The 14,956-nt window shown below is 33.5% G+C and overlaps 2 protein-coding genes across 3 annotated transcripts in view; one reads left to right on the top strand and one right to left on the bottom strand.

The window, feature by feature from the left end:
- The first annotated feature begins 2,154 nt into the window (after positions 1–2,154).
- On the top strand, positions 2,155–9,273 carry LOC107219774. The gene is made up of 6 exons (XM_015658105.2): positions 2,155–2,331; positions 3,286–3,314; positions 3,618–4,016; positions 4,243–4,342; positions 5,090–5,223; positions 5,988–9,273. The coding sequence occupies exons 3-6, from the start codon at positions 3,795–3,797 to the stop codon at positions 6,108–6,110; spliced, it is 579 nt and encodes a 192-aa protein (XP_015513591.1). The 5' UTR covers positions 2,155–2,331; positions 3,286–3,314; positions 3,618–3,794; the 3' UTR covers positions 6,111–9,273.
- Positions 9,274–12,102: 2,829 nt separating this feature from the next.
- The window catches only part of LOC107219773, a 102,362-nt gene continuing 99,508 nt past the window's right edge, over positions 12,103–14,956 (bottom strand). For both annotated transcript variants that reach the window (XM_046731063.1, XM_015658104.2), the window contains one exon: positions 12,103–14,581. In XM_046731063.1, coding sequence (XP_046587019.1) covers positions 14,471–14,581 — 111 coding nt within the window. In that variant the 3' untranslated portion in view covers positions 12,103–14,470. The remainder of the gene's footprint in view (positions 14,582–14,956) is intronic.

Below are 14,956 nucleotides of genomic sequence, written 5' to 3' on the forward strand. Positions count from 1 at the left end.
TTGAGTATCATTGATTTGGTGCTATTGTCGAAAAAAATTGACTACATGTGAACAAGCATTGTTGTAAATTTCACAAAATTATATCGAATCATGTGTGAAGTTTATTTCATCTAAACGAAGACGCGTCCAGTCTCGGGATGATTGATGATCCGTGAAGAAAAAAATTTTGTTTCTTTAAAATCGGCGCGATGGAATAAACATTTTCATATTCGACTGCAAACGAGCGTCTTACTTTTATCACTCTCGGATAGCCGTAACGATCGGTGCCAGCGGTGGGATGAGATTAATCCAGACTTCGTCGTTCATTATAAACTCGGTGCGTGATCGGCACGGAATAGCCGGTGAATAATTGCCACTGGTATCTGAGGTTTCGTGAATTTCATTGTTTCTTTTGTTACGATCGTTCCAAAAAGCGTCGAGGGGATTTCGAAACGAATTTTGAGTTATTAAATAACATTAGTTCACAAGACTCACTGAGTCTAGAACAGCACTCGAGATGACGGAGCTGCCGAAGATTGATGAAACTGCATTAATTAGACGAAAATTTCGTGCTCGTAACTCGATCCATCCGTTTCACAATTTCAAGTACGGTAATCAAGAATCTTTGGCAAGTAAACCTAGAAGTAATTTCACACTCGCGTGTTTCGGAAATAGGAAAAAAAGAAAAGAAAAACGAGACGACGAAACAAAAAGGACTTTACGTAATTTAATTTTTGAGATATTAATCCCAACGAGGCAAGTTTTTGAATTGAATAAAAACGTTCTTTCGATTGTTACTTAGAATTCATCATCGCGAACAGAAAGAAAAGTCCCCAAGAAATTATAATGTGGCACAAATATAGTGATTTATTTGTTGAATGCAGAGAAATTTTACTTTTATTTTTTTGTGAAAAACAAAATCTGCGAGGTTGTTTCGTGTAGAAAAAAAAAGAATGACAACGAAAAAAATATGAGAAAAATGCAAGAGAAATATGTGGACGAAAGAGGAATATAGTTCACGTCCCGATTTCATATCAAGCGTATGAGATCCTGCCTGCCGAACTGATACTTATCATAAGCAATATTTTGCGAACGACGGGTAATAAATTATTTTTATTGATCACGTTGGATTTATCTTGGTCTAAATTTATGGTATGAAAAATGTATTTTAAGTACGCCAATCCGTTTACATAAATTGCCGCCATTCGAGTCTCTTGCAAATAGCTTTGCATATTGTGATATCGACGAAGTATCTCGTTAAAAATCATTAAGCTTCTGTTTTTTCATCAACAACTTTATAATGTATTACTCTTCGAAATAATTTTTCATTTTGTTTTTACTTCTCTGTTGCTAGGTTTTCAAATAGGTATAAGAATATCGGAAAAAAAAAAATTTAAACGGAGGTAGAATTATAGAAAAATTATCTCAACTTCTATTTCTATAACACGATCCTTACAATCAAGCACGATCGGAAATTTTACGGCGAAAAAACGATAGTGATCAAAAAAGCTGGTTGAAAAAAATTCCCATTTTTATATGCGTTGAAGTTTTTTTTTTCGCAGTCGACACGATTCAATCAGAATAATCTTACCTTCGATAACGATAATACATGTAAATTGTAGGCATGTGCAATTTTACATTACGCAAATAAAACGAATCACGTGACAGTATTAAATTTTCTTCAAATTGATTCTACATATCATCACTCCAGTTGGAAAAAAAAGAGCCAGTTTCAAAAAATAGATAAAAAAAAAAAGAATAAAAATGCATATTCCCAGAATATTCCAGAATAATTTTGAATTTTCTGACAATTAGCATAAATTCTAGGTATATTCTTCAAATATTTGTACTGATTCAATTATATTTCAGGGGTCGTACTAATTTTTACACAAAAAAAAAAAAATTTTTTTTGAACCCTTGCATGCATACAGTCCTGCAAATGAAAAACAAAGTGTTTTCGGCAGTACCCGCGATATATGTTACGTACATTTAAAAATGGATTCAATATTCGGAAAGATGAGATATTTTTTTTTTTTCACACGACGAATAAAACATGTAGATCCATCCGAATACAATGAAATCGCGTAAATTTTTGCCACGAAGATGCCGCCTACTCGTGGAATCGGAAACGTTCCTTAATCCGGGAACCGGGAAACGAAGTAAGGGAGTGAATTCGGGGGTTGGGCACCCTTCCGCGGTTGTGAAAAAGCTCCGCGACGAGCGCTGGTGTAGTTTTAATATGGCAGCCGCCCTGCAGAGTTGGTAGAGCCGCGCAGCAACGCTCCTCAAGGATCGTCATCGAACCAAAGCACCGAAGAAAAAGCCGGCCGAGGAACCTAGTCGACCGATATCGTAAGTAGCTGATTTAAATCAAGGCCCTCCGCAACCTCGGGTGAAAATATTTACACCCCACGTTTTCGTTATTCACCCTATTTAGCCGAAACCCCTTAGGAAAAATTTCAGCCTAGTGCGTGCTGGGCTGTGAAACATGTGTTACACCTCGCGATCAATAAGGTAATCGCCTCGTCTGTTTTGATGCTGCCCCAGCTTCGTCTTTGAGTCGCGTCCCGATTCCGCTTCAACTTCATCCGATATCCAAAGATTATAAACAGTAAAAAATCCGGCTCGTCGTTCGGTTGAAAATATTTTTCAATTTTTTTTTATTTCATCCACTCGATACTCGAATGTTTGGATAATGTTTTCGACCGCTCGTCACGTCCTCTGTTTCTCATCTATATACATATATACACCGCTCCCACACCCTTCTGATAATTTTCATTCACTTTTTTCACCGCTTATAACGAGGGAGGGTGAATCGAAAACGGTGAGAATCGGAATGGCAGTAAATTCGAATCGTAATCAGATTTATTCGTTCGTTGCAGGAGAATGTTTTACGCTCAGATTTACCTACCGGAAGTCGTTGTTTATTATTGAAATATCGACGTAGAAGCTTCCGGTCTATACGACAAAACCGAGTTCCGGGACAGGATATTGACTACTCGATACCGCGTTTATTTCATGCTATTTAACAAATTTATAGCGTTACTGGGTCCACTTACGTACAGATCTAAAATAGGCGTTGCAAATGTCGTTTCAACCATTTTTAACCCTATTTTAAGAACAATTTATTCCTCACCGTTCAAATTAAATGACTCGAAATTGTTTTATGCGAAATTTTTTTCTCATCCGAATTGATTTCATCGGGAGGAACATGCAGTGATTGGAAAAAAATTAATTTACCCCATTTAACGACGTCAAAATCCGTATGGTGTAATAAATTTCACGTGATCTCGTTATTTGTTTCAGATTCTACGGTTTCTTTACACGCATATATGGTATATACATATTATATGTATATATATACATGTAGGAAAAGGCAAAGCAGAAACCACACTTGATCCTAAGTCGGTAGTAAGCTCAAATAGGACTCGTCGCTTTTACCACCTTCGTCAGTTTATTACCGTCTCATTTATACATACGTACATACATATACATATATGCATACATTATACACAATACGAAAATCCACCTTTATTCGATCAATATTATCTCAATAGCGTTACGTATATATGTAACGATATATACATATATATATATATATATGTATACATATATACAACATACAAATATTTGCCCAGACTAATGTCTCGAACAGCGAACGTTGGAGGTATTTGCTCGTGTTGAAAATCGGGGGAGACGAGTGGAAGATAAAAGGAAAAACCTCTTGGACGCAGGAATTAGACGTGTAATTGTTCTCCCCTGGCCGAGACCGGAAATCATCAAAACTGGCGCCCTTCAAGCTAAGATTTTCAAAGATGTCGAAGTCGTCGAGCGGGGGAAACGACGGAAGTCGGAGCAGCAGCGTCGAGTGCGATGACGCGAATAATCAGCAGCCAATCAACATTCAGGCGCTGGTAAACTCCAACGGGAGAATAGACGAGACGCCCGGCTCCGCCGATGAAAACGCTCTCTGCTCCAGGAACGAACCTCTTGTGCCAAACTCGCCGCCTCCGTCTTACGAGCACGTTCTCGAAGAAGTAATTATATTCACACATATTATACCATGCGTGTATCGCGCGTGTAAGATGTTAACACGTCTTAACGTGGCACGAATAACGAAGCGTTGAGTCCGAGACCCACCGGTGAAAAAAAATAATTCTGTATTATCTGCGGAGTCCGCGGCATTTGACGTGATTTCGAAAAAAAAAAAAAAAAAATTAAAAGGGAATGAAAAAGGTACAAAAATTGTTTCTAACATTTCAGACGAGAATGGCCGTTGGACAGCCGGCAAATAATGCGGAAGATGAAATTCGCCCTGCAGCAAATAACAGGGAGAGAGAGGAAATACCGGATGGCGGTACAGGTACGGTTTGAGATTTGATAATATAATCGAAAATCAGACAGCTGACAGCTGATTTCTGACATATATCATCGTTTCAAGTGGATGCTTAATTTTGATTAGCGTCAAAGTTATTTTCATCGTAACAGTTGAGGAATGGTTTTTTTTTTTTTTTTTTGTATCGATAATTAATTACCTGCCGATGAATGTATCGATATAACTTGTTTGAAGTTTACTCAAGCTCTTCTCGTTATAATCAAGTACGGAAAATTGTTTAGTAAAATTCTTACCGTCCGCCTGTTTTCAATTATTATAACCACCGAAAATTTTTATCTCTCGAGATTTTTTGAAGAACTTTAAGATAATGAACTAATCAGGGAAAGTCCTTGTTGTTTCGGAGATAATCAGTATTTTTATAAATTTAACCGCCCGAATTGATTACTCCCGGAATTTAACGTCTCTGAATGAAAAGTTTGAAAGTCTATTGATTTTTTTTTTTATTTTTTCTTACCACCAAACCATAAAGTTCTAGAAATGTTTTCACCACGCACTTTGTTTCATTTGTTTGTTTATTTTTTTTTTTTTTTTAATCGAAAAACTTTCTAATGGGTTTCTTGAAAACGTCAAGTATTATTATTATTGTTATTATTGTTATTATTATTATTAATATTTTAACCAGCCAATCGTAAATTTATGCGAATGCGTTCTTATTCCAAACTCGGAATCATTTAGAAAAACGGTGAAAAGAGAGTATGAATTTTTATTATACAGATCGGGGTGGAAGAACACCGATAAAGGGTCCAGAAATATTGCACAAGTCGAGTAAAGAGTTGTACAGAGCTGTGGCCAAGCAATGGGGTATTACGTGCAAGATGAGCGATCAGTGCCGGTGTTTTGATTGCCAGGTAAGCTGTAGAACGCTGCAATAAGTGTTCGAGTGGAAGAAAAAAGAAAAACGAAATGATGAGAAAAAGAAAAAAATTGATAGTAAAAATAATTAGTTAAAATATTAAAAACAGGCTAAAATTATAATCCACGAAATAAAAGTTGACGGATATTTTTCGCTGTCAGCGATCTTCCGAATGAAAAATTTCTTCGAATAATTGTATTTCTTTGCCAATTAATACACACTGAGAGAAATTTTTAGTTCTTAACTATTTTCATTTTTTACCACAATCGAAAAATATAGTTCGAGGTAGAAAATGAAAATTAGTTTTCTAGTATCCGTTACTATTCTTTCTCATTACGATCACTGTTGCTAGATTTTCTTGCAACTGTTGCAAAAATTTAATGCTTGTGCAACGATAAATTGACGTTGAAGCCTTATTCAACTAAAAAAGTAGAGTAAACCTCACAAACTGATTTTGCGTTGCAATTACCAAAAAAAGGATCGACGTTAGCGCAAAATGGTTAGGCGTACATCGTTTTCCGTAATTCCAACACTATTCAAACAGTTTTTTTGACGATACCTGTTTTACTAAATTTTTCTAGCTACTGTAACAAATGAAATTTTCCTCAGTTTATGTACGTACAACACGGTACCTGTAAAACGTTCTTCATTTCGAGAACGCAAAATTTTGAAATTGTAAATTTATTTTTCCTCTCAACCCATTTTATCGTCAGCCCGAAAACGCACGCCTAAATTTTAAGTAAACTTTTTCTCTTCCAGAGCCATTACTTCGATTGTGAATACGAGAGAGACGAGCAGGAGAAAACGGACGGAGGTTTAGGCGCCGGGACGCCGATGTTCCTTTCGGAAGTGATGCATGGTACAGCCTGTACGATTATATAAATGGGATATTCATACCGCGATATCGACAGCTTATTAATCGATCGATACGGCGTAGATTGAATCCTCGAGATCTCTGTAATTCGGTTCACGAATGAAATAGAAACGCCCGAGGAGTGAGATGGATATTTTTGGTATGAGGCTGCAGTACGAATAAGAGTAATAATAATGATAATATTAATTAATTAGTAATATTAACAACAACTACAATGACGACGATTATATAGTAACTAGCCAATTATTATTATTACTATTATTTTCATCTTTTTAAACAACGTAGTATGATTGTAAACTAAAAATAGCCAAATGAAATGAAATGGTTCTGAAATCCTTGATTAGGTTGCGATTTCTAATCGTGTCGTCATTCATTCCCGAATTTATTGATCTGATCTTGCAATTCGCACCTGAATGACTGAATGAAAGGATTACTCCTCTATCGGATACTAACTTGTCAATTTGTTATTTTCTTTTCCGTATACTTTTTGTCGTCCAACAATTTTTTCAGTTACATGCAATATTTGGACACTGCGTTTGGATGGATTGGATTTGTTTTTAAAACAATCGTTCAATATGTTCGCGGTTAAAAGACGATAGGAGTTTAAGGTAAAAGAAACATCGGGATTTAAAAAAAATTTTCACGATCTTGGGTAATTAACAAAGAATGATTTTAGATGTGTAATTTTCGAAAGATTGATTCATTTTGCCATTCATTAGAATTATACTTACGTGTGCGATAAGAAATAGAAACATACACGTATTAACAATCGCAAAGACACGAACCAAATTAAACAAAAGAAACAAAAAGATTAATATCGAGAAAAATTATAAACGACGAATATAACTATGTAATAAATTATACGTACGTACGAAAAAAAAAAAAAAAAAAAAAACAAACGAGTCAACAATTATATTGAAAATATTTGTCAATTTTTCGACTGTGGAATAATATTCATCATATTTTAATTCAACCATAGGCCTACATATTGAAACATATAATATATATATATGTATACATATACATATTTATATATGTATATATATATATTGTGTAACGTAATAAAAATATCTATGTACGCGTGCATGGAAATCGTATGTGCAGGTAAAGATTGTAAAATATCTCCGTCGGTATAAATTTATAAACATAAGCATTACCTAATACCTAATGAAAATGATGAATTTCTGAAAATGGGATCACGCGCATCACTGCAGGTAACAGTAATAGCGTTGTTAATTATAAATCTGAAATTTTTGTCAAGCTTTAAATTCTACACGGACATCGTATTGATAATTTATCTACACACCTTTGCGACAGGCTGCCACGAAACTCTTGGACAGATGTATGTTTGAAAGTAACTCGAATGAAATTGAATTGATTACAGTGGAAATGGGATTAAGATCGACAATATTGTACACGAACTCTTGGATTTTGAAAATTTTTTACGCGTAAAAATAGGCTGCGATTCAAAGGTTTTTAAATGAGATGATGAAATAAGGAGAACCATTTAATGTTTATACTTATCTCAAATTCATCTGTTCAGAGGTTCGCAAATATAAGTTTGTAAAAGTGTGCATGTATTATACGTGTAATATTATACCACATGGTTATTGTTTTTTTTTTCATTAAATTCTCTTATTAAATGTGTGGTTTTGTTTAATTTTTTACGCGTGCAGCAGCGACTTTTTGAATAATTTCGCTATAGGTGTATAAAGCCGTTCGACTAAACGTCGGATTAAAAATTAAAAAAAAAAAAAATAAGGATACGGTAAATTATTATTTTTTTTTTTTTGATTAGCAATTATACCGGCGTCCTCGTCGCATCGTTGTTCCACTTTCTGGATCAGCTATTATTACGGCCTAAATTTTTCCATTCGATTATCGGGCTACACGAAGAGGAAGGTCAAAAATTGACAGAGTTGAGAAGAAAAAAAAAAAAAAAAAGAGAAATGAAACTGCGGGGGAAAAAAGAAACAAAGGGAAAAATTTTTGAACGGCTTTCATCGAACTTTCTTAATTTTTTATTTTTTTTTTTATTCATGCCTAAACATAGATGCAAAATTATAACGCCTGACGATGTTTTTGGAGAAGTCCAGCTGTTCTGCGTTTTTAGGAAAATAATTTTTTTGAAATATTAACGTGTTGTTTTTTTCAAACGTGTTGCTTATTATTACGTGTATGGATATACACATATAACGGGTATTACTATTCTATAATAAAATACAAAGTGTTTAATAAATGCCCTATAACATACGTATACGTACTATACGTATAAAACAGTCGGTATTTATAAAGTCAGATTTTCCAAGAATATAAATTGTTATTGGGGAAATCAAACTCGAAACAAATGAAAGTATCTCCATCTGAGCTGCCTGAACTTGTACATACATATGTATATGCAGAATATTATATGTAATAATGCGTATATCGGTTCATCAAGCAAACGGGAAATATAAAAACAAAACTAGAACAAACGAGAAAGAGAGAAGAAACGTAGGGGGGGGGGGGGGGAAGGGGATTATTAGAAACCTAATTTAAACTACTCGAATAGGAAGTCTCCAAATTACTGTTAAGTCACGCACACACGGTATATAATAATGTATTTCTATACACTGAACCAGCATGTTCATGGAAAAGAAAAAAAAGTACGAAGATGTCAAGTCCTTTACCGTATTCCGAAAACCAATTCAAATGACGTACGTTTTTTCTTGATTTTTCGGATCGTTTGTCATTTGTTCACCGAAACCGATTAAAAACAAAACGATCAAGTACGTCTCAAAGTTTACTTGGTTTAATTACACTACTTACTTTTTGCTAATTAAAAATCATTCGTATCGGACATTTGATCTAAAACTGCGAATCCGACACATCGACATCTTCAGAGAATAAAAATTTTAGTATTGTAAGAGATTTCGCGGTATGAATTTTATGCCGCCTAATTATAATAGACTGATTAATAATTGTACGAAGGATTGAGAGAAAGCAGAGTAAACATAAAAAAAAAAAAAAAAATAAGAAAAAGACAAAAATAGAGATATCGAGATAGGCGAGAGTCGCTCGTTTTATGTCATCACTTCGGGATATACATATTATATATAATTGTACCTACTTCGATGGAAGAGGGAGAAAAAAAAAAAAAAAAAAAACTAACCAAATAGGCGAATAAACAAATGAAACAAAATAAACAAGGGGGAATAAAATAACAAAGAAACGATTTAAGACAAAGAAAAAAAAAAAATCAATATAATACTAAAAATGAGAATAAAAATAATCTTGATGTGCGCGCGGTTAGTTTTATATACTAACGACTTAAGACTTAAGATATATACATATATATATATACACATATGCGAGTTAACATTCGTGTGTATATATATTATATATCAACTATGCATTCTTTAGAGTTATGAAAACTATTACGATAACGTATAAATATATATGTAATATATAAAATAGAACGATACGAAAGAATTTGAATATTGTGTATAATAATAACAATAAATTTGTAGACGTTAAATCTGTGTCGTATCAATTTTTATTCAGATGAAAAAGTGCAATGTTTGCAAGTCAATTTATTCGTTTTCTTCGTCTTGTGTTATATACATACATACATATATACAATATTCAACGTAAATGATTAAATTTACTCACCCACGTACCGTGCTTGCGACGATCGGTGGGCTCCTCGAGCGTTATTCTTGTATTTTTATCACGACACGTTTGACACGGATTTGTGGCAAAGTAACGAAATTATTGCGAGTATGAACTATTTGCAGTAATAAGTATTATTATTATCATTATTGTCGTCGTTATTGCATTATGTATTTATATGATATATGTGTGCGCGTAAGATATAAATCAGCCCGATGTGTCAGTTACACGAAATATCCGAATTACAATTGACAAAGAAATTGATTGTTTGAAAATATAGTTTATTTATATGATTTTCTATTCAAATCTAACACGGTTCAGCCAAATTTCTATCGAAAAGTTGTTCTTCTATGTTTGCCTTTGCGATGATATCACTAATGGCGATTTTTTTTTAAAAATCAAACGAACATTACTATATTCTATTTTTCGAACATTGGAAGAAAAAAAAAAAAAAAAAAAAAACAACTACACGCGTTGAAATGTTAAATGTGTTCGTACGCTGATGTGTATGTGTGTGTGTGTTTTTGCTGTATTAGTAGAAGTTTGATCTAAAAAATTGTTTGGCAACCGGTCTGTTATTGTAGAAAATAAGTATTATTATTCAAAAAATCGATGTAAACCCTAAAGAACAGCACCAATAAACATGGCCTAAATGTATATGCGTTGTCTGTGTAACACTTTTTCTCGGACGAAATACTTGCGACAACTTAATATAGAATTGAATCAAAGCCTTTGAATGATCATGCTGACTGTAAATTTATTCAAGATAACACAACGCGAATTCCTTGAAACAATGTGAATTTTGTGTAAAAAACAATGTGTTACCGAGATGACTAATCCGTAATCGTTTTCTTTCAACGATATTAAATTTTTGTACTAAAACAAATTCAGCTTGTTTTATTACACGTTTAGTTAACACGAAAGTTCAATGGTTGAAACAGGCAATGAAATTTGACGTTAAAATAATTTTTTTCATTAACTGAACATTAGGGTTATTCAACCGCACGTATTGAACGAACTGTGTCACTTGCAATTCTGTTAATTTTAAATTTCGCGAGAGTCACCCGATATTAATTGGGTTAAAACCGGCAAACTGATTGTTGTATGTGCAGAAATATTAATTGAATATGCGTTATCAGTTTTGTTTATTCGTAGTCAATATCACTCTCGGTCACTCGAAACTTGACGTTATGCTTTCTTCGGTTGTACCAGGTCTGATTGATAGTATACGCTCAACGTTATCCGTGACTGGTCTTGCCGGTTGACAGCCCGGCTTTATATCTATCTCCGAACCTACTTCCGTAGCGAGAACGTTCGCCGCCTAGTGGCCGTTTTCAGTACCAGCATACCGATGTTCACGATGAATACGTTCTCTACCTGTTTCAAAGCACGCCGTGCGGTGTTTCTTTTACCTTGTTAACAAATAAGTGTAACCGATTCAACCAGTTACGCGAAACCAGCTCCGGTTAGATCAACAAAGTATGGAATTCGACCGATGTGAATTCATTGCTGGCTGGATTCATGTACTTATTACATTTGAAGTAACCAACTGCTTCTGTCAACGAACGTGCGGCTTCGAGGAACAATGCATGAACTTCAAATGAAATGATATTCAGTCGACTCAATGTCGGAAACACGGGAAAAGGTTCGCTCGAAGCGATACTTCACTCGATCGTGACACGAAGAGCTTTTCTTGAATCAAGGAATTCGCTTGACTAAATCATTTTGAGAAACTAATTAAATCGAAATTGTTGAATTGAAGTGATCGTATTTGGAACGAATAAGGGATACTAGACTGAAGCGAATGGACTCCGACAAAATCTGTTTTGTTGTATCAAGAATTCCTTTCCCTCTGTGTACTATCGTATTTATTATACCGTTGTATTTCTATGTATTGCGATTTCGAACTACTTTGCACCATTTGTAGTGAAATTGTGTCGTCCCTCACATTAAACCTAATCGCGAAAGTTCGAAGACAAACAACCATTAAAAGAAAATTAACGTAAAAGCCAAGAATTTTATTTTCAAGAAATTGGGATTCTTTTATTTATTTTCCGATGAAACTGTTTTTACTACGGTTACACTCGCGGGACGAAAACAAACACGCATAAATTATTCAATTTTCGAAACAAATCAAGTTTATTTGTCGTTATAATCGATAGTAATATTAATAATAATAATTACATTCAGAGTTATCATATAACAATTGTGATTAATATTTCACTATCTTTATTATTATCTTCTCGCTTTGGATCGCCTTTTTTCCTTGATTTTCTGTTTCTTTGTGTCATATTTTATATTCGACATTCAGGGTGGCGGAAGGCAGAGTTCTTATTTCAAATCATTCCATTTTCTTTGCGTTTCTTTAAAGACCATTCTTGTTTTTTTTTTTTTCGACGCATCATTTGTCCATGGTATCCGATGAAGTTAATTTTAACTAACCGTCGAGGTGATACAATGTTCCACTTATGTAGATACGTAGTATACAATTTGTTTAATTATTCTTTTAAAATTCTTATTTTTCTGAATAATTTTTCGCCTATTATTCTTGCTCCCTTTACTTGATCAATTTCTCAATTCGACTGTGTGTTCAATTAGTCTCATTTCACGAAATCGCGAGATCTGCATAATCATTAAGATATAAGAATATAAGATCGTACCAAGTATTATTACTTCTTTGCAAATTGAAATATTGAATCTACATTCAACGCGTTCAACATTAAGAAGAGAAATCTGGAAGGCAAAAGGGAGAGAGAGAAATGTTGGAAATTTCAAGTACCGATTAATATTGAGTTTGTTTTGGCAGTGGTAATTAATTGTCACCTAATATTGGAATATTTATTTGCGGACCTTGCAATTTTCGTGTGCAAAGTCATCTCCAAGTTTACGGAAAACACTTTGATGTATTGTACACATAAAAACGAGGCCTGAGAAAATCTTATGAATTTCTTTTTTTCAATTTTTAACAAAACGAAAAATGTATTTTATACATTGCATAATAACACCGTGCGAATATTGCCGTTCACGAGTTGTTATTTCTTTTTCAATATTCTCTGCTCAATTATAACATTATTTTTATATTACTCGTCTATTCGCATGCTGATTTTTAAGTCCTTATCGATTTTCAAAGAATCGCTGCTGACTTTACAGACCTGATCAAGAAGCGAAAATGAATTTCTTAAACATCTCAAGAATTTTCAGTAACTTTGTAAAGTGCGTTGGAAAAATCGTTGAGTTTTACAATTTTATGAAATTTTCAATTCTCCTCATTCGAAATTATTACCATATTTCTAAACGCATCAAGTTTTGGTAAATAACCGAACATTTTTAATCGCATGTTTATCGAAAGAACAGAATTTTTTTCACACACAAGTATTTGCAATTATCCAGGTTTATGTGGATAAAATAATTTCTATTATTGTTATCATTATCATCGTCGTTATTATTATTAATATTATTATTATTATTATTGTTATAGTAAAACATACATTCAATATCATGTATATCATTACGTTATATTCACTTGTAAATTCATATATGTATAACATACATACATATATATATATATATATATATTATATTATATACGGCATCGTTTTTCTCTTCCTTATTCCACTTCTGCTTATCAACATTAGAACTATTATACACAAGTATACAGTACATTGTAAGTATGTCTATAATATCGTAGGTATGTACGTATATATATGTGTATATTATATAATACTATTTTATTGTATGTAATATTAGTGAAATGGAAAAAAAAGAAAGAATTTTGGCGTAATTTGGCATATCTGTGATTGGGGTAAATTCGTCCGATTTGAGCCAAGCGTTTTTCACGTTACGTTTATCGTTAACATTATCGTTATAATTTTTTAATCTCTAACATAATAATACGAAACAGACCTCGGCTGTTTTTCTTCCCTTCTTTTTTCTCCTGCTTTCTCATTATTACTAATATTATTATTCTTTTCAAAATGTAAAACGTACTTTTTTTTTTTTTTTTTTGTTTCCTCTTTTTACCGTACAAGTTTAATCTATCTAGTACACAATAACGCAGGTTTCGTTTACCTACAGTTTATGCGCACGTTTGTTTTACCCTAGTCATACACCTCCGGCAATTTTTCTCGTAATATCAACATTAACATTGACTGGAAATACGTAACGTAGTTATAATTTGATTAATTAATTATTCATTCGCCTCAAGTCTGTTGCGGTTATAGATTAATACGTACGTGTATGTATAAGTAGGTATATAAACTGTGAAAGATTCCATTCGATCAGGTTCACCGTAAAAGCTGAGTATTTCACTTCTCCTTTTCACTCATAATCGTAAATAATTTACGTCGTTGAAACCAGTAAGTATTAGATATCTAGTCCAACGAATTGCCGAATAAAATTAAGAAGAATTACTAATAAAAAATGTGTCCTATGGAAGATGGTGAATTTTTTTGTTGGTTTTAATTTCGAAAACAAAAAGAAAGAAAGAAAATCGGTAACTAATCGCACAAATTTCCGTGAATAATCTCCTTAGGCCAATGGAATGTTAATTTATTTTTTCCCCATTTCATAAACGGCTCGATTCACTTTCTCGTTAATACTTCTGTAAAGCTGCAGCTTTCGCCGTGAAGATAATCGGGATAAACGGTACATCGTAATGTGGGTAAATTGCAATAATAAATTTACTACGTAATGTAATATAAATATGTACATATAGAGGCTACTGAATGGTACAAGTAAGCGGATGCGAAAGAGCGTGAAGAATCGGCGTGCCTGCGGCGACTTCCGTTCTCGTGTCGCCGTAATCCTCCTCGCAGTCAAAGTAGTTGCTCTGCGAATGAAAGACGATGAGAAACGGAGAAATGAGGAAGATAACAGGTGGGGGGAAAAGTATAGAAAGATCAAAAAGTCAGTAGGCTGTGAATGTAGAATTTTTAAAGAAGCGAAAGTCCGATTTGCTGAATCCAAAAATGTAGAAGGTCGAAGTGTAAAGAACCAAAATTATAGAAAGGTTGGAATATGGAACTTTATATTACTTTATATTATTAATTTTTATGGAATATTATAGATTTTGCTGCTTTATGTTTTTTCACATTTCCATATTTTGTGTTTTTCTATTTCAATTTCTCTATTTTCAATTTTCTATATTTGGAATTTCTACATTCCGATCACTCGGCGAATCAAATTTTTGCCTCTCTGAAAATTT

Source organism: Neodiprion lecontei, chromosome 2 (genome assembly GCF_021901455.1).
Source record: "Neodiprion lecontei isolate iyNeoLeco1 chromosome 2, iyNeoLeco1.1, whole genome shotgun sequence".
NCBI lineage: Eukaryota > Metazoa > Arthropoda > Insecta > Hymenoptera > Diprionidae > Neodiprion > Neodiprion lecontei.

Coding starts and splice junctions, on each gene's coding strand:
- LOC107219774 (XM_015658105.2), top strand. CDS start 3,795: ATGTCGAAGTCGTCGAGCGGGGGAAACGACGGAAGTCGGAGCAGCAGC. Junction 4,017..4,242: donor ACGAGCACGTTCTCGAAGAA/GTAATTATATTC, acceptor CTAACATTTCAG/ACGAGAATGGCCGTTGGACA. Junction 4,343..5,089: donor AATACCGGATGGCGGTACAG/GTACGGTTTGAG, acceptor TTTATTATACAG/ATCGGGGTGGAAGAACACCG.